The sequence below is a fragment of the Prionailurus viverrinus genome, chromosome D4 (assembly GCF_022837055.1).
Source record: "Prionailurus viverrinus isolate Anna chromosome D4, UM_Priviv_1.0, whole genome shotgun sequence".
Classification (NCBI taxonomy): Eukaryota; Metazoa; Chordata; class Mammalia; order Carnivora; family Felidae; genus Prionailurus; species Prionailurus viverrinus.
This window is the reverse complement of record NC_062573.1, coordinates 87,358,182-87,381,625: the sequence shown is the minus strand read 5'-3', so window position 1 is coordinate 87,381,625 and position 23,444 is coordinate 87,358,182. Positions and strand designations below refer to the sequence as shown.

The 23,444-nt window shown below is 50.4% G+C and overlaps 2 protein-coding genes across 11 annotated transcripts in view; one reads left to right on the top strand and one right to left on the bottom strand.

Annotated features, from left to right (window-relative positions):
- The window catches only part of CENPP (centromere protein P), a 228,406-nt gene extending 207,625 nt beyond the window's left edge, over nt 1–20,781 (top strand). For all 7 annotated transcript variants that reach the window (XM_047830883.1, XM_047830876.1, XM_047830885.1 and 4 more), the window contains 3 exons: nt 19,296–19,375; nt 20,243–20,334; nt 20,642–20,781. In XM_047830883.1, coding sequence (XP_047686839.1) covers nt 19,296–19,375; nt 20,243–20,334; nt 20,642–20,772 — 303 coding nt within the window. In that variant the 3' untranslated portion in view covers nt 20,773–20,781. The remainder of the gene's footprint in view (nt 1–19,295; nt 19,376–20,242; nt 20,335–20,641) is intronic.
- An 865-nt stretch (nt 20,782–21,646) lies between these two features.
- IPPK (inositol-pentakisphosphate 2-kinase) overlaps nt 21,647–23,444 on the bottom strand; it is a 48,536-nt gene continuing 46,738 nt past the window's right edge. For 3 of the 4 annotated variants that reach the window (XM_047830868.1, XM_047830869.1, XM_047830870.1), the window contains one exon: nt 21,647–22,920. In XM_047830868.1, coding sequence (XP_047686824.1) covers nt 22,695–22,920 — 226 coding nt within the window. In that variant the 3' untranslated portion in view covers nt 21,647–22,694. The remainder of the gene's footprint in view (nt 22,921–23,444) is intronic. The other variant, XR_007146437.1, reaches the window with a different exon arrangement.

Sequence of the window (23,444 nt, the reverse complement as noted above, 5' to 3'; positions counted from 1 at the left end):
GTCTGTAGATCTGACCGCTTAAGTGCTGCAGCTAGAACTTGGTGTTAATTACCTATGTAATGTAAGAGAAAGGGCAATGTCGTATTCTCGCCAAGGAGGGTGGAGCGTTTCTGGAAATGTGCCAGGGGAGATAACACACCCGTCCTCCCCCACAATCAAAAACATACAGAAATTCTGGATTAAGTTTAACATACTTTAAGTACATTGTCAAGTTCAAAAGAACTAAGTAGAAATGTCCTAAGAGCAGTAAATGACAGAAAAGGCTTGTTTCTGCCCACACAGGAGAGGATGGTCTGGGCCACATCAGGTGGGGACTAGGGCAGGGACTTCTGAGAAACCCAGCCAGCCGGAGGGCTGCAGGGAGTGAGGTGGGCAGACAGCCTGCCTCTCCAGAGCCCTACGTGTGGTCCAGGGGAGCCCAGACCCAGAAGGAGGGTAAATTGTGACCCTGGAACCTTTTCACAGCCTTTCCCACAGTGCTAACTCAGAAGAAAATGACCAGGCTGAATGAAGCCAGTGCATGTTACAAGCTATACATTAATCGAAAAAACAAGCCTCCTTTAAGTGATAATTCTCAAGCAGTCTGGAAGAAAACTAGAAGTAAAAGCTTAAGGTTATCAACATGGTAACTAAATAAATGGAAACCTAATTTAAACTACAGAGGCAGTTTTTTACAAAAGCCTGTTCAAAAAAGAGACAAATTGACATGTATACTTTTTAAAAATGTCATTAGAATTTTAAAAACTTTAAAGCCAGTGGATAAATCAAACAACAGGCTAAACATTGTTCCAGAGAAAATCAGAATATTTATTCGAAGAAGTATTGAAGAAATCATCTGAAAGCACAGAGAGAGAATTCGATGGAAAATGGGAGTTTGGTAAAGAAGCATGGAAGGCCCGGGGGGGGCAGGGGTGGGATGAAAGACCCTCCAGAGGTGAAGAGAACGTTTCCTCTGGTCCAGGAACCTCCTCGTCGGGGGCCCCGTGTGGTCCCGGAGTCGAGCGGCAGGACGTGTGGGCAGCAGGGAGAGTGGCCGCCCCCGGCCCAGGCTCATGAGTAAACACAACACCTGTGTTACTAACAGCAGTTACAGCCGCACTGGCACACGAATGTGTCGCTCAGGATTGTAGGGAGAACAACTGCCAGGCTGTTTGACCAGTGGCTGTCCCATTTCACATTCCTGCCAAATAAGACCACTTGTTTCTTTCATAGCTGCTCTAGTGGATGTGAAGTGTGCTTTGAAGGGAGGCTTTGCACTACACATGCTGGAAGGGTATTTTTTCAGGGAACAGCGTCATCTCAAGCTATTTATGATAGTTGATGTTATTGTTGAATGCCTTTCTAAACTCCCTCATCTTACAAAATCTACTTGTAATTTACATTGAGAACCAGATGTTCACATATCCTGACTCTATAAGTTTTGATTCAGTCTTTGATTATGATGTGTTTAAAAAAAATTTTTTTTTAATGTTTATTTTTGAGAGAGACAGCATGAGTGGGGGAAGGGCAGAGAAAGAGAGAAACACAGAATCCAAAGCAGGCTCCAGGCTCTGAGCTGTCCACACAGAGCCCGACGCAGGGCTCGAACTCACGAGCTGTGAGATCATGACCTGAGCCGAAGTTGGACAGTCAACTGACTGAGCCACCCAGGCACCCCGATTATGATGTGTTTAAAATAGTGTATTTGATGAACACAAACTGCACATGATCACCAGCACTATCCATCCCCCCCCCCAAAAAAAAGCTGTTTTTCCACCTCAAGAATTTAAAGTATAGTTATTCAGGAGAAGCATGTTTGGGGTAATCATTCAGTGGTTTCCCTCGTCCTTAACCGTGTGCACATGAGGCAGGGTCTTCAGACTAGACATTCATGACCCCTTGATGAGAACATCACCACCTTCACATACAGAGGTGCTCACAGAAAAGGCACAGACATTTGCACATGTGCCCTTGGAAGGGCCAGGGGGTGGGGGTGGGGGGTCTGGTTGAGCAAGATCACTCCTGGTGTGTCAGCGGGGACACACTGCTGCAAAGGGCTTTCCGTCCCTCTAGTTGTGTTAGTGTAAGAAATTGCTAACTAATTGTTCTAAGTTTTTTTTCAAACTCAAACTCTGGTGTCTTTTCTGTGCATTTCTTTCTTCATAAGGGCAGTAAAACCCATCTGGTCAGTGTTCATGGTGCTTGTTGGAGAAAGGCCCTCCCTCTGTTACAGATGGGTTAATGCTGCATTTACAGCTATTTGACTTTTTAAAAATTTGTTTATTTTGAGAGAGTGCGCGCGCACATGTACACAAGATAGGGAGGGGCAGAAAGAGAGAATCCCGAGCAGGCTCTGCACGGTCAGCACAGAATTGGACATGGGGCTTGAGCCCACAACCCTGGGATCATGACCTGAGCCAAAATCAGGAGACGGTCAATTAACCAGCTGAGCCACCCAGGCTAGGCTCCCCCAGAGCTATTTGACTTTAAAAACAGCATGGAATTTGTATTCCAAGGCTGAAGTATGACTTTTAGGAAATTGGAATCTGCCCTTTGAGTGTTTTGTCTTTAAAAAAAAAAAAAAATGGACAGCTCGACTCTGTTGGCCACCCCATTTCCATCGCCTGCTTTTGCTGGGCTGTGCTGTCCACGTTGGAGAGCGGTGCAGGCCTCTGGGGTCTTGGGGCCCCCAGCCATACTGCGTGGCGTCTCTCTGTTCCAAGTAAAGCTAAAAACTGTGCAGGCCTCTCCCGTTTCTTTGGGCAGCCTAAGCCTCTGGAAATTAGTGTGTTTCTTCAAATATTATTTAAACTTACAGATTAGCTGAATTCTTAATAGAAGAATATTATTAAAGATAAGTTAATACATACAAAAAGCTTACAAACATACAAACAAATATCTTGACAACTAGAATTTCATGTAGCAAAGATTTCTAAGCTACAGCTTTTGGCCCTTTTATTTCAGACACGATCCAACTAGTTCCAGTTGAACAAAATCTGTGGACCATGTTTTCAGAATATAGAGTATTAGGCAATTGAGCTTTTGTGTAAATGAGCCAAGAGGGAGTCAAGGGTAAAATCTCCATGTTTCAGACTTTAAGCCTTTCCACACACATTGAAATACCAGGAGAGTGGGAATGTAATAAAAACATTCAGAACACACAGAAAAGTAATAAAAAAAACTACGGTGCATAAGACTTTCAGGGAAAATAGTACCTGTTGAAAGATGTGCCCTTGTCTATCAATCATGACCCAAGGAGAGGCTTACCGATAGTTCCCCAAAACAGTATTTCAGATACTTCCGCATCAAGAAGGGCTCCCCGCTTGTCATTTTGCTCCAGGAAGATCAGGGAAAACAAAATAGATTTTATGTTCTTGGTACCGAATCCTGATCTATACACATTATTTCTTGCACTTAGGTCATTGCTCCTCAGGACAGATAGGACAGCCTGGGGGAGATGCAGAGAGACAGCAGTGATCAGGACGGCGACAGGGGCGTCCAGATGAAAAGGAACAAAGCATTCTCTGCCCTGGTTGACAACAGCAGAGCCAAGGCTTCTCTGTCCATCTTCTCTGCTAGATCATATGCTTCGTGGGCTCAGGGATGCTCTCTTCCATCTTTTAACTCTTGGTTGAAATATGTACATACAGACAAGGGCAGACACTGTAAATATACAGCTGGATAATTTTCCACCAACTTATAGGGCCGCCAGCCGGATGAGGAAGCAGGACATGAGCCACCCCCAGGCCCCCGCCCACCACAGAGCGTGGCAGGTCTGTCTTGCGGTCCCTCTGTCATGTGGATGAGCCACAGAGTATTCATCCGGGTCTCTGTTCTTGGGCCTCTCCAGGTTCTGGCGATTGTAAGCAGTGCTGCTTTGCACATCTTTTGGTGGCACGTGTACCTGTTGATGTCAGGTGGAACTGCCCATCGGGGGGGTAGACGTGTGTTCAGTGTTGGGGGTGTTGCTAAAGCGTTTGCCAAAATAACTGTACCTACTTTGCACTCACCAGCAGCATGCGGGGGCCGCCGTCACACAGTGTGTTCAACACGGGTTTGCCATGTGTTTGCAGCCGTTTGGGTGTGTATGTTGTGATGTCGCATCATGGTTTCTATTGCATTTCCGTGATGGCTCAGTCTTACTGTGCTCATCGGGATACACCCAGCACTTAACAAAGTGGCTAGAGTTTCTATTAGGAGTCTTTGAACACAGGTGACAGAGGATGGGACAGAAACCCAACTCACATTGGCTCAGCCAAAAAGGAAAGCCGGGACGGCGGCGGGGGAAGGGGGGGGGGGGTGTGGCAGTATTTGTAGAGGCTGGAATAGCTCAGACAGTCCAGGAAAGGGTTAGGCCTCTGCCAGAACAGAACACCACCTCACACACAGCCCAGAAGAGGCTGCCCGCAGCCCCCTGGTCTCTCCTGTAGGAAAAGGCTCTGTCCACCTGTCTGTTGGTCCAGGGGCAGCCATTGGCCATTTGTGAGGGGCTGATGGTCTACGGTGACTTGAGCCGACCTTGTGAATGAGGCGGATCTGTTGCCCAAAGAGCACTCACCAGGTCTGGCGGTCCACAGCCGCACCACGCAACAGACCCTCCACAGCCACCATGAGTGCGTCAGACCAGGCTCGTCGCGTAGGAGAGGACGAACTTGAAGTGCTTTTGCTAAGGGCTCCTCGCAGAAAATAGAGCGATTTCAGGGGAGCAAAGAAAGTCCTCTGCCCTCATTTCCCCCGACTCGAGGTACTGCATGAAAATATGAGTCCTCATGGAATCCATTTTGCCAGTTTATGGGTGGTCAGAAGAGCAGTGACTGCGGGGAAGTGTTTTGAGTGTTTTTACCTCTTTCGGGTCTTACATCAAGCCCAGGCCAGCAGCAGGGGTGCTGGTGGGTTGGCAGTGTGGCTTGTGGCCGGACAACAAGGTGTGTGTTACTCTAGGACCCAAGTGACAGGTGTGCATTCTCCCTTACGATTCTCTCAATGAAAAATGGGAGCCCCTTATGAAAATCAGCATAATACTTAAATCTGTACAAGGACATCCCGCTTCTCCCTGATCTCAAATGTCATGTGGGATTAAGGCCTGAAACAGAAAAAGGACAATAAGTTAGAACTAAGGAAAACTGAATAAAATTTAGATGTTGGTTATAAAAGTGATGCACTATATTAGCTCATGAATTTTGACAAATATACCACATCAGTGTTAGATATTAACAGTGGGAACTGTGGATCATCTTCCCAGTTTTTCTGTCAATCTAAAAGTGTTCTAAAGTATAAGTTTTTTTTGTTTCTTTGTTGTTCTTTTTAATTTGGGACGGGGACATCTGGGTGGCTCAGTCAGTTGCGCATCCGACTCTTGACTTCAGCTCGGGTCATGATATCACGGTTCGTGAGTTCGAACCCCATGTTGGGTTCTGCGCTGACAGGAGCCTGCTTGGGATTTTCTCTCTCTCCTCTCTCTCTGCCCCTCCCCTGCTCAGTCTCTCTCTCTCAAAATAAACAAACAAAAAAAACACTTAAAATTGGGAGACGGGGCGCTTGGGTGACTCAGTCAGTTGAGCGTCCAACTTCAGCTCAGGTCATGATCTTGCTATTCATAGGTTCAAGCCCCACGTTGGGCTCTGCGCTGACAGCTCAGAGCCTGGAAGCTGCTTCGGATTCTGTGTCTCCCTCTGTCTCTCTCTGTCTCTCAAAAATAAATAAATGTAGGGGTGCCTGGGTGGCTCAGTTGGTTAAACCTTAGGCTCAGGTCATGATCTCACAGTTCGTGGGTTCGAGCCCCATGTTGGGCTCTATGCTGACAGCTCAGAGCCTGGGGCCTGCTTGGGGTCTTCTGTCTCCCTCTCTTCTGCCCCTCCCCTGCTTGTGCACTCACTCGTGCTCTCTCTCTCTCCCTCTCTCTCTCTCAAAAATAAATACATTTAAAAATGTAATAATAAAATTGGGGAGAGGGCCTTGGAAAGAGCCCCCCAGGAAGGGTCCCTGCAGCATAAGCTGCTCTGGTTTCCACGTGCATCCGTGCTGCCCTGCCTCCCCTCTGGTCAGCACTGAGCTGGACCACGCGTCACCTGAAATCAGCTTTGAAAAAGGTACTAGGGTCAGGACGCCAGCTCCGCTTGGCTGCTTTCCTTCGGGCTCTAAGTCATTGGAGCAGCCTTTCATATCTCTGAGCCATGTTTTTCTTATTTTTCAAATGAGCATCATTTTAAACCCTGCCTCATAAAGGTGTCCTGTGATTCAGCACATAGAGACGAGGTAAAACTAGGACTGTTTTCACTGGGGCTTGTTTTCTTCTGCTGGTGTGTCTTGCCCAGTATTTATTTTGTTTTCTTTTTCCTTGACCATTAGCTCTTGATGTAATACGAAATTTCAACCATGTAAAACTTCATTTACATAAGTTATTCATGCTCTATTCTGTCCCCGAGATAGGGGGCTCTTCTGTTACTAAGGATCTATAAAACAGAAACCATTTAACATAGCACTCACGTACAAGGTTGGACATTTATCAATAGCTTTATATGTAAAATGTAATTTAAATATGTCACCCTGGGTGGCTCAGTCAGCAGCGTCTAACTTCTGCTCAGAGCATGATCTCACGATCCGTGAGTTCGAGCCCCCTGTTGGACAGTGTCCTGGCAGCTCAGAGCCGGGAGCTGCTTCGGATTCTGTGTCTTCCACTCACTCCACCCCTCCCCTGTTCACACGCTGTCTCTCTCTCTTTCTCTCTCTCTCAAAAAGGGACATTAAAAAATTTTTTTTCAATAAATAAATATGTCACCCTTAAATTCTATATCCAAACTATTGGTCACATTTAGGGGAAAATTGAAAGTAGGGTTTGGAAGATTAAAAACCACAGCCTTTACTGGGCACCTGCCCGGACCCTTTGGGGTGGCCGCAGAGAGGATGCACGAGTGCCATGGAAGTGAACGGAACTGTGGGGTCCCGTGAAAACCAGAAGTGGAGGCTCACGCCACGGAGGCAGCTGAGCCTTTGTCCTGCGTCCTTTGTCCTCACCCTGGCAGGGGCCTGAGAAAGACAGGAACTGCCAGAAATGGCCTGGAGAGAAAGAAGCAGGAGCAGCATGGGCCCCATACAAGATTGGGACCCTTGACGGCTGGGAACTCAGGTCAAGCCTTACTCACGTGTGGCGCGCGTTGTGGAATGTATGGACGGACTAGGGGCACATGTTTCCCGGGAGACGTTTTTGTAGCTGCCATCGAAGACGTTGCCAGCATGGATCGCGTGACAAGTAGATTATAATAACGCTTTCCTGGGGCGCCTGGGTGGCGCAGTCGGTTGAGCGTCCGACTTCAGCCAGGTCACGATCTCGCAGTCCGTGAGTTCGAGCCCCGCGTCGGGCTCTGGGCTGATGGCTCGGAGCCTGGAGCCTGTTTCCGATTCTGTTTCCGATTCTGTGTCTCTCTGCCCCTCCCCCGTTCATGCTCTGCCTCTCTCTGTCCCAAAAATAAATAAACTTTGAAAAAAAAAAAATAACGCTTTCCTGTGTATGGCAGCCGTATTTGAACTTAGAAGTATTGTAGGATACAAAGTTCACAAGCTCAGGTCCTGGAATCTGAGCCCATGAGGTTTTGTAGCAGGTTTCTCACACAGAGTCGTGACACCGTGGCTTTTCTTCCCAGGAAGCAACTTCACTCGTGCTGGCCACGCTCAGTTGGGTTCGAACCCAAAGAACTGAGCCCCGAACGCCATGTGGCATAGTTTTTTATATATTTTTTACTTCTTTGTCTCCCATATATGGTAACACGCAAACATGCATTCTGATTAAGTGGTCTCACATTACAAGGTCGTGAGGGTTGTTGTCACCTACGCATGTAGTCAGGTTGCCTTGAGGGTTTTTTTTTCTTTCCTTGGGGAAGGGACCCTACCACAGTTTGACTCCATTATATAGTTTGTTGGTTTGAGCGAGTGTGATCTTTAGACCACTGCCCATTTCCTTTTCCTTTCCGTGTGTGTTCTACCGTGATGGCGGATCGCCGGCGTGAGGGAGGCGTGAGCTCACACATGTAGAGGGAGGGGGTGGGGCCTGCAGAGGGGAGGGTCTGCGAGGTGTTTATCTTTTTTTTTTTAATTTTATTTTTAACGTTTATTAATTTTTGAGACAGAGAGAGACAGAGCATGAATGGGGGAGGGTCAGAGAGAGAGGGAGACACAGAATCCGAAACAGGCTCCAGGCTCTGAATGGTCAGCACAGAGCCTGACGCGGGGCTCGAACTCACGGACCAGGAGATCATGACCTGAGCCGAAGTCGGATGCTTAACCGACTGAGCCACCCAGGCGCCCCATGCGAGGTGTTTATCTTAAGATAAACTTAAGACCTTAAACACTCGAAGTCTGTGATAGTTTAAATGAGACCATAATAACTTTAAAAACAGTTTCAGTGTTTTGGACAGTATTACTTGGACATTTATGAAACATTGAGTTTAAACCTTAGTAATGATAAAATTGTCGGTGACTGGAAGATCACCTCATTATCTGTTTGTATTTCCTGATTTTGCTCACATAATTACATATTAATACATACATGAAGAGGAAGTTGCAAAATTACCTCTGAAGAATTTCTAGCATTATTCTATTTATAGGTGTGTATTCAGCTTCTTTTTTTAAATTTGTAAATGTTTATTTTAATTTTTTTAATTTATATCCAAATTAGCATATAGTGCAACAATCATTTCAGGAGTAGATTCCTTAATGCCCCTTACGCATTTAGCCCACCCCCCCTCCCTTAACCCCTCCAGTAACCCTCTGTTTCTTCTCCATATTTAAGAGTCTCATTTTTTGTCTCCCTCCCTGTTTTTATATTATTTTTGCTTCCCTTCCCTTATGTTCATCTGTTCTATGTCTTATGGTCCTCATATGAGTGAAGTCATATGTTATTTGTCTTTCTCTGGCTAATTTCACTTAGCATAATACCCTCCAGTTCCATCCACATAGTTGCAAATGGCAAGATTTCATTCTTTTTGATTGCCAAGTAATACTGCATTGTATGTATATATATACCACATTTTCTTTATCCATTCATCCCTCGATGGACATTTGGACTCTTGCCATACTTTGGCTATTGTCGATAGTGCTGCTATAAACATGGGGGTGCATGTGTCCCTTCGAGACAGCACACCTGTATCCCGTGGATAAATGCCCAGTAGTGCAATTGCTGGGTCGTAGGGTAGTTCTATTTTTTAGTTTTTTGAGGAACCTCCATACTGTTTTCCAGAGTGGCTGCACCAGTTTGCATTCCCACCAACAATGCAAAAGAGATCCTCTTTTTCTGCATCCTCGCCAGCATCTGTTATTGCCTGAGTTGTTAATGTTAGCCATTCTGACAGGTATGAGGTGGTATCTCATTGTGGTCTTGATTTGTATTTCCCTGATGATGAGTGATGTTGAGCATTTTTTCATGTGTTGGTTGGCCATCTGTATGTTCCTTGGAGAAGTGTTTATTCATGTCTTTTGCCATTTCTTCACTGGATTATTGTTTCACTGGAGTATTGTTTTTTGAGTGTTGAGTTTGATAAGTTCTTTATAGATTTTGGATACTAACCCTTTATCTGATATGTCGTTTGCAAATATCTTCTCCCATTCTGTTGGTTGCCTTTTAGTTTTGCTGATTGCTTCCTTCGCTGTGCAGAAGCTTTTTATTTTGATGAGGTCCCAATAGTTCATTTTGCTTTTGTTTCCCTTGCCTCTGGACATGTGTTGAGTAAGAAGTTGCTGCAGCCAAGATCAAAGAGGTTCGAGGATTTTGATGGCTTCCTGTCTTACACTAAGGTCTTTTATCAATTTTGAGTTTATTTTTGTGTATGGTCTAAGAAAGTGGTCCATTCTTCTGCATGTCGCTGTCCAGTTTTCCCAGCACCACTTGCTGAAGAGACTGTCTTTATTCCATTGGATACTCTTTCCTGCTTTGTCAAAGATTAGTTGGCCATACGTTTGTGGGTCCATTTCTGGGTTCTCTATTCTGTTCCATTGATTTGAGTGTCTGTTTTTGTGTCATGTATTCAGCTTCTTAATGACCATTTCTGACAATCTTATAAGAAGACAGTTTTGACTCACCTCTGTAATTATTAGCTGAGGAGGGAACAGAAATGCATCTCAGAGCATATGGTTTGAGCTCAAGATGCAGCCCCACTCCCGCCGCACGGACGCTGTCTCATAACTGGGTCACGCTTCCTGCAGGCAGACGATGGGTGCGTGTTTGTTGGCTGTGTTTACGACGACCTTCTGTCCTCACCTGGGGCGGGGGGGGGGGGGGCACAGGAGAATTGGGTCTCCCACATCCCTCTACTCCTCCCTTCAATTCCGTTTTTTAGACAAGGTGTTTGCGGCCACATTTCATGCTGTCACCTCGCCTCCAGCCTCTGCTTGTTCCTGAAAGTGCTGCTTGCTGTGGAGCAGGGGTGAAGGTGGATGGTCTGTCCTCAGCCCCTCGAAGCTGATCTTGGAATCCCTGCAGCAGGGGTGGAACCATCTGGGGAGAAGCGCTCGTGGGCAGTGGAGAGGGGAGTGGTTGTGTGGAGGGGACATGATGTGTCACGGGGGAGCCACATTGTTGGTCTCACCCATGAGCGAGTGAACAGGTTCTGTTGGGATGAAGTCAGGACGGGGCCCCTGTGTCACAGGCCGACTCAGAACTTGGTGTCTCCCAGGACAGAAGCCACTGCCCAGGACCTAAGATTATACAAGCGTGAAGTAAAATTTAAATGTGTAATTATAAAGTAGGTAACTGAGGAGTTTCTTGAAGAGTTTTTTAGCTTAATACAATTAAAATGAAATATGAAAAAATGTTGCAAAAACTATGAGAAAGTAGAAAGAAACATGGTTATGGGAATTGGAAATTTCTCAGTTGGAAATTTCTTCCTTCAGGGTCTGAGACCCATTCAGTAACTTACACAGCAGCACAGAAATGACATTCACGAGTTGTGAGGGAGGCCTTGGGACAAGGACATGTTTGGGGAGAACAGAGTCAAAAGGAAGAGAACAAAGCACATTCGGGCTTGGGGCTCAGGAGGACATGCCCCAGGTGAGATGGAAGGCAGGTGGGGGTGTGTCCTGTGGGGTGGAAAAGGCCCCCAAGGGCCCCTCAGAAACAGTACGGGCCATCCAGGTAGGACTTGGGTGCTTTTTATATTGTCTGTTCTACTGGTCTCCCAGGTTCGCTTCCCAAAAAAACCACCATTGAAAACGTGTGTGGTTCCGTCCTTCTGGTTTTTGCTTCTCTGGGGGCCCCGGGTCAGGGCGACTGCATTCCGGCCAGACGTTGTATGCACTGAGGTTTCAATTTCATATAGTTTTCACATGGCACAAGCTTTTGATATTTTTCTGACCATTTCCAAATGTGAAAACCATTTCGACCGCTGTGCAGACTCAGGCTGTGGAATCTGCAGCAGCTGCAGTCTGCGCCACCGGGCCCGCTGCTCCCGCTCCCGGGCAGCTCAGGACCCTCCACGTGCACCTCGAGACTTCCATCTTTAAAATCTTTCGGGATGTGTTTCCAACATGGTGGGTCCCTGAGATCCCTGGTGCTTCCCGGGGCTCACATATCAAGACAAGGGCTGGGGAGCAGGCAGGGGCAGTGGGGACTTGGGGCCAGAAAACACCCGCAGGCACACCTAGGCCCTGCCACTTAACTGTGCGTCCGCAGTCAGTGCTGCCATGATGGTCTGGCTTTCTCAGGTTTGGGAGCCTCTGCAGGCTGGGAATACAGGGTTTCTGGGTTTTTGACTAAAGCAGCATTTAGGACACATTTTTTCTGCCCTCCAGCTCCAGACAGTGATACACTCAGCATTTCCCAGTTATTTTCTTGGGTGGTTTTTGGTGTGGGGCCCCAGGAGCCTGCGTTAACCCACCCATGGGTCTGGTCTCTGCTCCCCACCCCAGCGATCTGCTGCGCTCCCTGAATTTCACCCCCCCACATCCTGGGTGTGGACATGCATGGAGCTGGGTGGCCGTTTTGTCTCGTGTCCAGAGCCACACCCAGGAGAGCTGGGCAGTGCTGTTTACAAGAGAGGATCCAGCAAACAGTTCATCTCCCCTCATGGTTTTCACTCCAGCAACATAAACAACAGTCTAGAAAACCTGCTTGGAGTAAAGTCGGTGTCGTCAGACTTGGAAGTAGTCTTTCCTTCCCCTCTGCAATCAGGACAGTAAAGTGGGGCTCCTTTTTATCCAGCCTTGTAGCCTGGGGGCTTCATCAGGGGTCAGCCGATGGTGTCATGAGCGCTTGCAGGGAGAGTCTGCCGTCTCTTCTGGTGGCTGAGCTGAGCAGAAAGTCTCCTAATGGCACCTCCAGTCCACAGTGGGTCCTGTTACTCCAGACGGGGACGGATCTCTCCTCCACAGCTGTCCTAGAGCAGCCCTCTCTCCTCCAAGATCACCGTCCGACCCAGAGGACAGAGCCCCTGGCCAGCACGTGGCCCGGAAAACCCTCAGCAAGTGAATGAATGATGCACTGTTAGATTACTGAAAAATAATGCGATTCCTGCCCGTGCCTTCCCTCTCCAGCGAGGCGCCTTGTGCCCTCAGAGTAGGGGCAGCAGGCACTGCTGTGAGATGTGCTGATGCGGGAAAGGCACTGAGGTCGTGAAGAGGCCAGTGTGATCACCGCGTGGAGGGGAAAGGCAGGACCCTGGGGGAGCATCGAGGAGATCCCTCGCTAGTTTGTTTCTGGTGTGTTTGTGCAGGAGGCTTCAAGGGGCCATGTCTGTGCACACCACTGCAGCCTGCCATCCTGAGGTCTTCACACTGGAGGCTCCAAAGCGTAGGGAAATGCTCGTTCCCATTGAGACTTCCTGCGGAAACAGAACGAATAAGGGAGGAGGGAGAACTTGTTCCTCTGGTGGAAAGCCACTAATGAACGTGGAAGGATATGGAGATGGTCGTTGGCAGTCCTCATGTGGCTGACTCAGCCCCTCGGCAGCCTCGGGGCCCAGGCTGGTGAGCAGACGTCCCACAGGGAGCTGGACAGGGGCCTGGTGTCTCCTGGGAAGACAAGAGTGTCCACCCTGCTCCCAACGTGGCATCATGAGGAGGCACCAGCCCTGCCCGGGGCCGGTCCACAGCCCAAGAGGCCCACGCTCTACAAACTGCCCGCACGCAGTGGGAGCCAGGACACCTGACACGCATCTGCTAGTCGGTAACGTGGGAGAGTGGCCCCACGTGGAGAAATGCCAAGTGTCACTGTAGAAACACGAGGGACAGCAGGTGTCATGGTTGTGGCTGAGCTTGCGGGGGTGACAGAGGGTCCCGGAGCCCCCAGAACCAAGCCCGTGTGACATCTGTGATCACAGACAAAACGTGTACGGCACCTGCACCCACGTCAGGCCCGGAGGACCTGGTATCCATCAGGGTCCCTTTCACATGAGAGCCGACTGTTCCACGTGCAGATGTCGTAGGCGTTTCTGAGCCTTCTGACGTTCAGAACAATTGGGACACTTGCCTCCGAACGTGTGCGTGCGAGCTGTGCCACAGATACCCGGTGTGGTTCCTGCCAGTGGCCCTCTGAGCCGCACAAGTCCCTCCCAGGACCCAGGAGATCAGCTGTCACAGAGCCCCCACCCACGCCCCCACCTAGAGCGGCAGTGGGTGGGCTCTCCTCCCAGCTCCTTGAGTTTGCGTGCTGTGTCAGAGGACAAAAATGCTTCCCCACGGAAGGGAAACAGTCCGTGGACTGGGGGAGTCCGGGGCCTCACACGCAGGGGGGAGCTCTCGCCCTGAAGGAGACTTTGGCAGAATGCAAGAGGCCACACAGAGACCAGGTGGGGGGCTGTTCTCCAGGACAGGATGAGCTCCTGACGGGATTGGAGCTGGAGGATCGGGGCTGGGGAGGGATGTTGCCAAGCGTGTGACCTGAGGAAGGCGTGGATCTGTGCCGAGGGCCAACCTCCAGGTTCTAAGTCCACACACCCCCTCACTGCCCTCTCCTGCCCATACCCTGCTTCTCCTGGCACCGAGGCCTCTGGAAGGGCCTGCCTGTGCCTTGGTCTCACTTCCCCCCACCTTGGACTCTTCTTCACCCACCAGAATCTGGTACAGGGCCCACTGCCCCAGCCACCCCGACTCTGTCTCCTGGCCCTGCCCACCTCCCAGCTACACCTGCACCCTTCTCCACGTTACCGCTGCTGCTTTTTGGGGCCTGGACAAGCCAGCTCGATCCTGTGTGGGCGGGCCCTGTGCTACCCCCCATCTTCCCATCATTCAGGTGTGAACCCAAGTGTCACCGGCTTTAGGAGGCCCCCTGACCACCTGCCAGTCCCCCGCGACCACACGCATCTCTCCATGGGGCTCACCCCTGGACCCCCACTTCTGGAACACTGTGTGGCACCAAGTAGGCCTTTACAGAGAATACCCTTCACCTGAGGGGGCGAAGCTGCCAGGTCCCGAGAGTAGAGGAATGACCCTTGCAGAAAGAAGCTGGCACCGTTCTAGCCGTAGACTTGGCTGAGTTCTGATGGGTGCCTCTGCAGACCGTCCCCCCTCCCCAGCCCCACCCCGTGACTCCTGCTCTGTTCTCTCCTTCCCTAGACTCATAAATGTGGCCTTCTGTGTCTGCCTTCTGTAACTCAGCATATTGCTTCTGAGGTTTGTCCGTGCTCGTGTGTGGATAGCACTGCTGCTGAGCGTTGTTCCGTTGTACGGACTGCGCGGGTGGTTTCGGCCTCCGCTACGGGGGAAACAGGCCTCATTTATGCGGTGAAAGGATCACTCGCTGTTTCCAGTCTGGGGCTCTGATTCTCTGGACGTGTTTTCGTTTCTCGTGGGTAAATACTTAGAGGAGTGGGATTGCTGGATCACATGGCACCTGTGCGTCTAACTCCTCAGGACGTCTCCAGACTTCGCTCCCCACCAGCAGTGGGTGATGTTCTACTTGCTGCACATCTCCCCCAAAACTTGTGGTTAGTCTTGGTTAAATTAACTGTTCTGGCGGGTGCGAGGCAGTGGCTCACTGTGGCTTTAATTTGCATTTCCCTAATGACTAGTGACCGTACCTTTCGCCTTCCACATCTCTTTTTTGGTTAAGTATCTGTAAATCCTTTCACCGTTCTATAAATTAGGTTGCCTTCTCATTAATGAGTTGTAGGTGTTCTTTGCATATAGTCTGAGGCTGGCCTTTTTAAGAGCGATGATTTCTAATTCTGACAAAGCCAACTTATCATTTACCCAGCTTATTCATTCTTCTTTTACAGATCCTTTTTCTTTTGTATCTGAGAAATCTTTGGCTAGCCAAGGACTACAGATACCTTCTATTTGGGGCGCCTGGGTGGCTCAGTCTGGTTAAGTGTCCAACTTCGGCTCAGGTCGTGATCTCAGGCTCTGTGCCGTCAGTGCAGAGCCTGCTTCTGATCCTCTGTCTCCCCTTCTCTCTGCTCCTCCCTTATGTTTGCGTACTCTCTCTCAAACAACAACAAAAAAAGATTTGCTGTTTTTCATAAGTTTTATAGTTTTAGCTATTGCATTTAGCTCTCTGGTCTACTTTTGTGTAAGACATAAGCATGGGGGCTCATTTTTTACTTGTGTACGTTCAGTTGTCCTGGCACCATCTCTTAAAAACTCTGGGATGCGTTTTGTCCCTCAGTGAAACCTCACTGGTCCAGGCTGTCTTCAAAATACAAGATGTTATTAAAATGTGACTAGATCCAAGACAGTTAAATGGAGAAGGAACAGTCTTTTCAACAATGATGCGGGATATTCACAGGCAAAACAGTGAAGTTGGACCCCTGCCTCACACCACATACAAACATTAACTCAAATGGATCAAAGGCCTAATTTTAAAAACTAAAAATCTAAAACTCTTAGAAATAAACGTAGGTGTAAATCTCTGTAACCTTGGGCTAAACAATGATTTCTTAGCTATAACACCAGAGTACAAGCCAAAAAAGAACAAAAATAAATAAATTGGACTTTATCAGAATTAAAAACTTCATGCAGGTTGACACCATTAAGGAAGTAAAAAGACAATCCACAGAATGGGAAAAAAATCCACGTATCTGATAAGTGATTTGTACCTAGACTACATAAAGAGCTATTATAACTCAATAATAAGAAAAACACCCCAGTTTAAAAAATGGGCAAAGGATCTGAACAGACATTTCTCCAAAGAAGGTATACAAATGATCGAGGATCAATGATCACTGTCCTTGGCCATGAGGAAACGCAAATCAAAACCAGTGACCTACCACCTTACACCCACCAGGAGGGTGAGAATGATTTCTAAAGGGAGGGCTGGTGGTAACAAGTGTTGTCAGCAAGGAGATGGAGAAATCGGGACCCTCAGACACCACAGGTAGGACCCTAAAAACGGTGCAGCCCCTGTGGAGAACAGTTGGGCAGCTCCACTCCTAGATACCTAGCCAAGAGAAACAAAAACACGTGCCACAAAAACCACACACCAGCGTTCACAGCAGCATTATTTCCAGTAACCAAAAAGTAAACACCCAAGTGCTCGTTGGCAGATGAATGGATGACTACAATCGGTCCGTCCGTACGGCGGGGGCTATTCTGCAGTGTAAAGGAGTGATGAGTGCCACGTGGGCGGGCCTTGGAAACATCCTCCCTGAAAGACGCCAGTGACAAAAGACCACATCTTGAGTGATCCCATTTGTACGAGGTATCTGGAGACAGTGTTGGCTTACCGCTGCACAGGGACTACTGAGGGGATGCAGGGGTGGTAGCTAACGGTACAGAGTGTCTTTATGGGGTAATGAAGACGTTCTGAAGTTAGCAGTGATGTTGTAAAACCTTGTTAAAATGCTAAAAGCCCCTGAATTATATACACTTTAAAGGAGTAAATGTTATGTGAATTTGTTATCAATTAAAAAAAAACTGAATCAGCTAGACGATCTTTGGGAAAATATTAAAGTCAAGAAGAACTAACATATTCGTGGACCCTCAGGTATACTTAAACTCAGAACTCAAGGTTTTCCATTCGTGTAACTGGGAGGCAGGCAGGGGCGCCTTGGTCATTCCCCTTCCGTGCTGGGCTGGCATCACAGACATGTAATGAGAGGCTGGTTTTCCCTGAAGCTCTGTTAAAAATTCTGTTCCCTTTGGACCAGCAGCCTTTTCAACAGCAAAGCGAGTCTCAGGTGTGACAGGGTCTGAACCAAATTGCCAGCACGCCCCTGGCCACTGTTTCTGTACCACAAACCCCAGGCATGTGGCAAGCAGCTGAATAAACACCATTTTGAACCCCCTCCTGGGACGAGCTTGTGAAGGCCGACAGGCCCCACATGTGCAGAGCTGTTCCCGGCCTTCCCAGACACCGTGAAAGCACAAACCTCGAGTCAGACACCAGACACTGTTGAAATATGCCGACTCACATCTAGAGCTCGGCACATTTCATGACTTGTCTGTCTTCACCCCTGTCGGCGACACCGCCCGCCCCCCGGGTCTCTGGGCACCAGCGGATGCATGCAGGCTCTGCGCTCCGGGCCGCCCGCCCTGTCTCCTCTCCTGCATGTGCTCGTGCCCAGAGTGTCCTCAGGTCACCAGGCAAGTGCAAGAAGCTGATAAACGGGCCACGTTATTCCCTCTTGTACAAGGAAACTCCCCTCAAAACCAGCAGAAGCTCTCCAGAAATCTGAACGCCTGGCCTCTTCCTAATGTCAGCATGTCAACTTTTTGCTTTTGAGAAGGCCTGGCCAGGTTGGGAGGTCAGCCACCCCGGGGGCCCCACGCTGGAGCAGGCCCGGCCTCGTGCTCACGTGCCCCTCAGCACCCCTCCCACAGCTGTTATTAATTCAGAAGAGCTTGAGGTTTAAAAAGCAACCAGCACTTTCCATTTAAAACACTTTGGTATACACTTTCTCAGAAACACAGTTTCACTGAAATTAGAAACTATCTGTAAGCTTAAACCAGGCCCAGCCCAGCATTTGGTCAGAACAGCTTGGTGTTTGGACGTGTTCTTGCTCTGTCGGCATCTTTCCCACACGGGTCTGGGAGCAGTGGCCTCACTCACTGGCAACAGGCTCGCTGGTATTGGGGCTGGTCCTTGAGAAGCTGTACCACGTCTTTGTCCCTACAAGACCTCCTTCTGTGGAGCCGACTTGGCACAGTCCTGTCGTCGGAAATCCCGGGTTCTGCCACCCACACCACCAGCCCTGCCCCCAAGTGTCCCATGAGGCTCAGGGCTAGCCATGGTGGCTTGGTGTGGGACATGGCAGGGCTCCCTTCTGCCCTCTCAGAGCTCGGAACCCAGAGCGGCCAGACACAGGTCCTGGGGGAGACCGACACCGAACTCGCTGGGAAAGCCCAGGGCTCCATGCTATGCAGGAGCCGTCTGCCCGTGACTCCGGGCACACGGATGTGCAAGAGCACTGAACAGTGAGCTTGACGATGGACGGAGTAGGAGCATCCACCATGGCAGGGGCCTCCATGTGATGGGCTTTTAGGGCCAGACACTAAAGCTGTAGGGCACAACACGGATTGTCAGGGCAGGCATCACCTTGCTGAGTTGTGAGGGACATCCCAGAGCATGGCTGGCTGGCCTTTTCAAGCTACCCTGTTCGAGAGAACAGGACAGCTGGAGGGGCCACCCCTGAGCAGAGGGCCTAGGGAGGCAGCATAGCCAGAGCAGGCAAACTCGTGAAACTGGGATGAAGCTGTTCACCATCCTAACACTGAGGGGTTGATGGTGTAGGCACATGGGGGCCTTGTGGCAATGGAAAGATCTAGAATAGGCGCCAGTGAGCAGAGAAGGCAGGAGTACGGTGGCCATGATGCCACAGGCCAGGTCTGAGTACCCAGAGGGGGTCTCGGAGGACCAGCCAAGAGGGTTCCCGACTGCACATGGACAGAACTCAAACTTCAGCCAGCAGGAGACGAGAGCAGAGCAGATACATACAGTCAGAGCATGTGGGAGACACAAAAAGGAAAGGAGGGAGTCTCGTCTCATCTTGGTTCAGGGTCTGGTGCACGTGTCCCCTCAGGCAGCCAGGAACCGGTTAGAACAACGATGAGGAACCCAGGGTCCTTGGCATTAAGGTGTCCAGCTTGGCAGGTCATGCACGTGATGGCTCCGTCTGGTCACTCTCACCTGGTCCTTCCTCACATGTGCTCTGTTCCAGAGCAGTCACGGGCTCCTGTTCCGCACGAGGAGGACATAACCATCTGCACGCTGACGCATGTGTAAAGCAGGGCTGCAGGTTTTTGTGGACTCCTTCGGCCCCCTGGTCTCTCGGCCATAGCATCGTGAGGCCACGTGCTGGATTAGTCATGGTGCACCTGCAACTTTAAAGACTTTTACGCGGGCTCCTCGCTCCTGTTCAGTCACCTGACTTCCCTAACCACTTGCTGTCCTGCAGGAGAAGTACTCAGAAGCTGTGCGCCTCCCGGAGGGGGCCGCCTCCAGCTGCATGGTGGTCCAGAGCCCCCGCCAGCCCGGGTAAGTGCAGACGCCCTCCAGGCCCAGCCTCCCCAGTACCCAGCCACTTGCTTCCTGTTAAACGCGAGGATTACAAATAAGAGGAAACAAGTGTGAACTGCATAACAGACCTCTCACTATGTCTGTGGGGTCATGTTGGGTGTGCAGCCAGGGGTAGGGGACCAGGAGGGGAGGCCGGGAGGTCACAGGTGCTGGGTGAAGGGAGGACTCCTCTGGGTCCTGTGTGTGCATGCGGGAAGCCCCCTGCACGCCACGTGCCTTCACGGCCTGTGTAGGAGCGCCTCGAGGGGTTTTGTTTTCAAGCTTAAAATGATGTAATTACGTAGGTTTCTCAGACTTGCCTTGGCGGCTCCTCGACCTTTCCAAAATTGGCTTCTGGTGATGCGTGTAGCTGCAGGCAGTTCATTCCTTTTCGGTGGTTCTGCTCCATTAGGTGAACGCTGTCTTTCTGCCTTCTTTGGGTTGTGCGCATCTGGGTGACCCGTCCTTTTCTACTATGTCCGATGCTCCTTTCGTGTCCCCAGACACTCGAGTACACAGGCTTCTGTACCTGGAAGTGAAATGCCCGGGTCTTAGGGTAGAGTCAGCTTTCCGTCCCTGCTGACACGTTTCAAAGTACTTTATCCGTTTGTGTTCTGCACAGGTGGGTTTTAGTTCCTGTGGGATGCCTGTGGGTCCCTCACGTGCACAACAGCACCTTGCTGGGTCTGGGGTATGCGTTCCTGTTCGCTGAGCACGTCGGACACGTCTCCGCGGGCAGACGTGTCCGGGGTCACATCCTCGGGGAGGGTGGCAGGCGCCGCGTGCCGTTCACGCTTCCCACCAGGTTTCGGGAACCGCTTGGCGACAGATCTTAACCTCTTTCAGGTTTGAGCTCGTAATCGTTTGGAGGATACAAATAGATGAAGAAGGGAAGGTTTTGCCGAAGCTGGATCTTCTCACCAAAGTGCCACAGCAAGGTAGGGCCCGTGTGGTGTTCTGGTGACTTACTGTGCCCAACAGTCTCCTGCTTACATCCTCTGGCTTTACATGGCCAGAATCAAAAGTTTTTTGTATCAGTTAAAAAAATGTTTTCATCGGTAATCACTTGAAAAGCACACGTGAGGGGGGACTGTTCCCCCAAGGCCCTCTGTTCTGTCCCCACCTGTGCCACGCAGGTCGGTGCCTTGTGCACAGTCGCGACCATCATCGCCCCGTTCGGTGCCCCCGGTCGGGAAGGCGGGTGCGTCTGGATGAAGCTGCTCAGCCAGCCTGTTCTCTTCGCAGCCCTGGAGCTGGACAAGAACCGAGTCCTGGAAACTGCCCCCCTCGGCTTCCGGGCCCTGCTGGGCGTGCTGGGCATTGAAGCCGCCCTAGAGAGCCTGATTACGTCGCTCTGCGTGGGGGAAAACCACTAGTTCCTGGCAAACACGCAGGTGTGTGATTTTATTGAACGTAAACAGTTGCTGTTTCCCACACAGAAGCCACGCCTTTAGGACACATGGTCTGTGCAGTTACGCCCATCATAAACACGCTGTCGGGACGGGGAAAAATAAACACAGCTATTTGCATACAAGATCCAGCACATACAGTGTACTTGAAAAAATAAGCTTAACCTTTGAGACCGTGCAGGAGTGAGTGTCCCTCTTCGGATTCAGAGAGCATCTGGTCCTGCTCCCACCAAGGCTGAGGGTGGAGGCGTCCGGGAGGTCAGCCCAACCCCTGCCCTCCCGAGGGCCCCACCTGACACCCAGGGTGACGCACCGCCCTCCTCGCCTTCCCGCCTGGAGAGCAGCACTCACACGTACAAAGTGGTCAGCCTCCAAAACGTCTTTTCATCTCATCCTGTGTTTTCACACGAGGCTCCACACAGGACCCCCACCCCCACCCCCATCGCCTCAGGGCGGCACTGGCCTCGGGGGCCGTTGACGATGTTCCAATCGGTGGAGACCCTGCTTGAAGCCAAGTCAGGGGAGGGGCCGCACTGGACGGTGAGGTGGATGATGCCTGGCAGGGCCTCATCCGTCTCTTTCCCTTGGCAGATGCCGGCCCTCTTGGCCAGGACTGGCCCCAGAGGCTGCCCGGCCCACTCCTCGCAGAGCCAGGGTCCTCTGCACACCGTGATGAGACCTCAGGCCAGACCACCACCATGGATGCTTCCCTCCACACAACCCTCGCCCCCCAACATGCTCACGAGAGTGAGACACATGTTCCTTGAGTATCTTTTTCAACCTCCGAGGGTGGAGGAAGTCAGTGTTAGGACAAAGCTGAGTAAATTCTAGAAGAGCTTGCTTGATTCAAACAACTGTAATTCTCAAGTTATCACAAAATTCCCCACGAAAGTTTACAATCAGCAAAATATTCTTATTTTCCACGTAGCATTTTCATACAATCCCATGGTTTCGCTATGATAATCTTATGTTACAATAAGCCTTCATTAGTCCCTCAAAACAGTGATATAAATAATCTGTACAACCTACCAGAGAATAAAAAACTGAAGCCAAGATTCCTGACAGTTTTCATAGCAGCCGGGCACACCTGCAGGGGGCGACCCTGATGAGAACCTCTTGGTGCCAGCCGGGAGGGGCTCGTCTCACGGGAGCAAGGGCCCCGAACACCCAGCATGCGCGGCGCACGGCCGCCTGGACACCCGCCCCGGGCAGCAGCTCTGCTCCCAGCACCACAGCAGCACCTGCCCGCGGGAAGGAACGCCTGGTGTCCCCTACGGTTAAGATCAGATCGTTTAGCTAAAAATGGCCAGCGCTCGTTTGAGTGGTATCCACCCCCCGACCTGAGTCCTGCGCTCCCCGCTGACCCTGTGCAGAGCAGTGTGTGCGGCCCCTCCACAGAGACCCCGAGTCCACACAGCCCAGGACCCACATCCATGCCAGCCACCCCCACTCTGTAGCAGGGAGCCCGCTAAGCCTGTGCTACCTGGTGGCTCGCACGGAAGAAGGGACCACGTAACTCAGCTGGGAAAGTTCCAGTAGTATCCATGTTTTCTTTCAAGTCCAAACTGTAAGACGTACGCGACAATTCAAGTTTTCTATGTTAGAGTCTGGTGGTAGGAGATCCAAACCTCGGGTCTTGAGGCTCTCATGCCAGAGGTTAGACGCGAACCCCGGGTGTGGGGCCACAGCACGCAATGGGGCACGCGTCCAGCACATCTCGTCCTGGTGGTGATCGTGCATTCCGGGTCACCCAGACGCAGTCCCCACCTGAACAGGGGTTAAAAAGCGAAAACATTCACAGCCAAAAGTCACCCAACACAACAAAAAGTAGCTCTACCATTTGACCTTCACATTCTGTGTTCAAGTTTCAGGGACACCACAGGAGGCGGTTAGACCTTGTGCAGAACTAACGTGCAGTCCTCACTTTCCTTGAACCTGGCTGACATCACGGCCGCGTCTTTGGCATGTACAGTCTTTGAGTAGTAGTTGACGATCTTCCCATCCAGTTTATACTGGTGTGGAATGCTCTCATAGGGCTTGAGGTCGAGGTCCAGCACAGACACAGAGAAGGCAAACCTGGATCTCGATGAAGTGACGACAGGCCTCTGCTCAGAGCTGGAAGTGAAAGAGCAGCTTTAGGACCCACGAACCCCAAATCCTCACGCTGTTCACAGCGCGCACCCAGCTCCGGGCGTCCCCACGCACTCCGTGTATGCCCGCGGATGGGTGTTCCCAAACCCTGGTGGTGGAGCCGAATGCTGGAAAGGGAAGGTTAACAAGGAGCCACGTGTTCCCAACCTGAAGGAAAGCAGAAAGGAGACCTGACCTTTCCTCCACCAGACAGAGAAGACGCTGACAGCAGACTTCCCTTCATTCGTCTCAGGTCATGAACTCGCGGTTCATGGGTTAGAGCCCCCATGTCATGCTCTGCGCTAACAGCGTGGACCCTGCTTCAGATTCTGTCTCCCTCTCTCTCTGCCCCTGCCCTGCTCGCACACACTTTGTCTCAAAATAAACTTTAAAAAAAAAAAAACTTTGAGGCTAATTCTGAACTTTGTACTAAGATTGCTGTGTGCCCATCCCACTCAGCTCTGAGTGCTTGGTATTGTCTTGCCTCCAAATGACTGGATAAATGTATT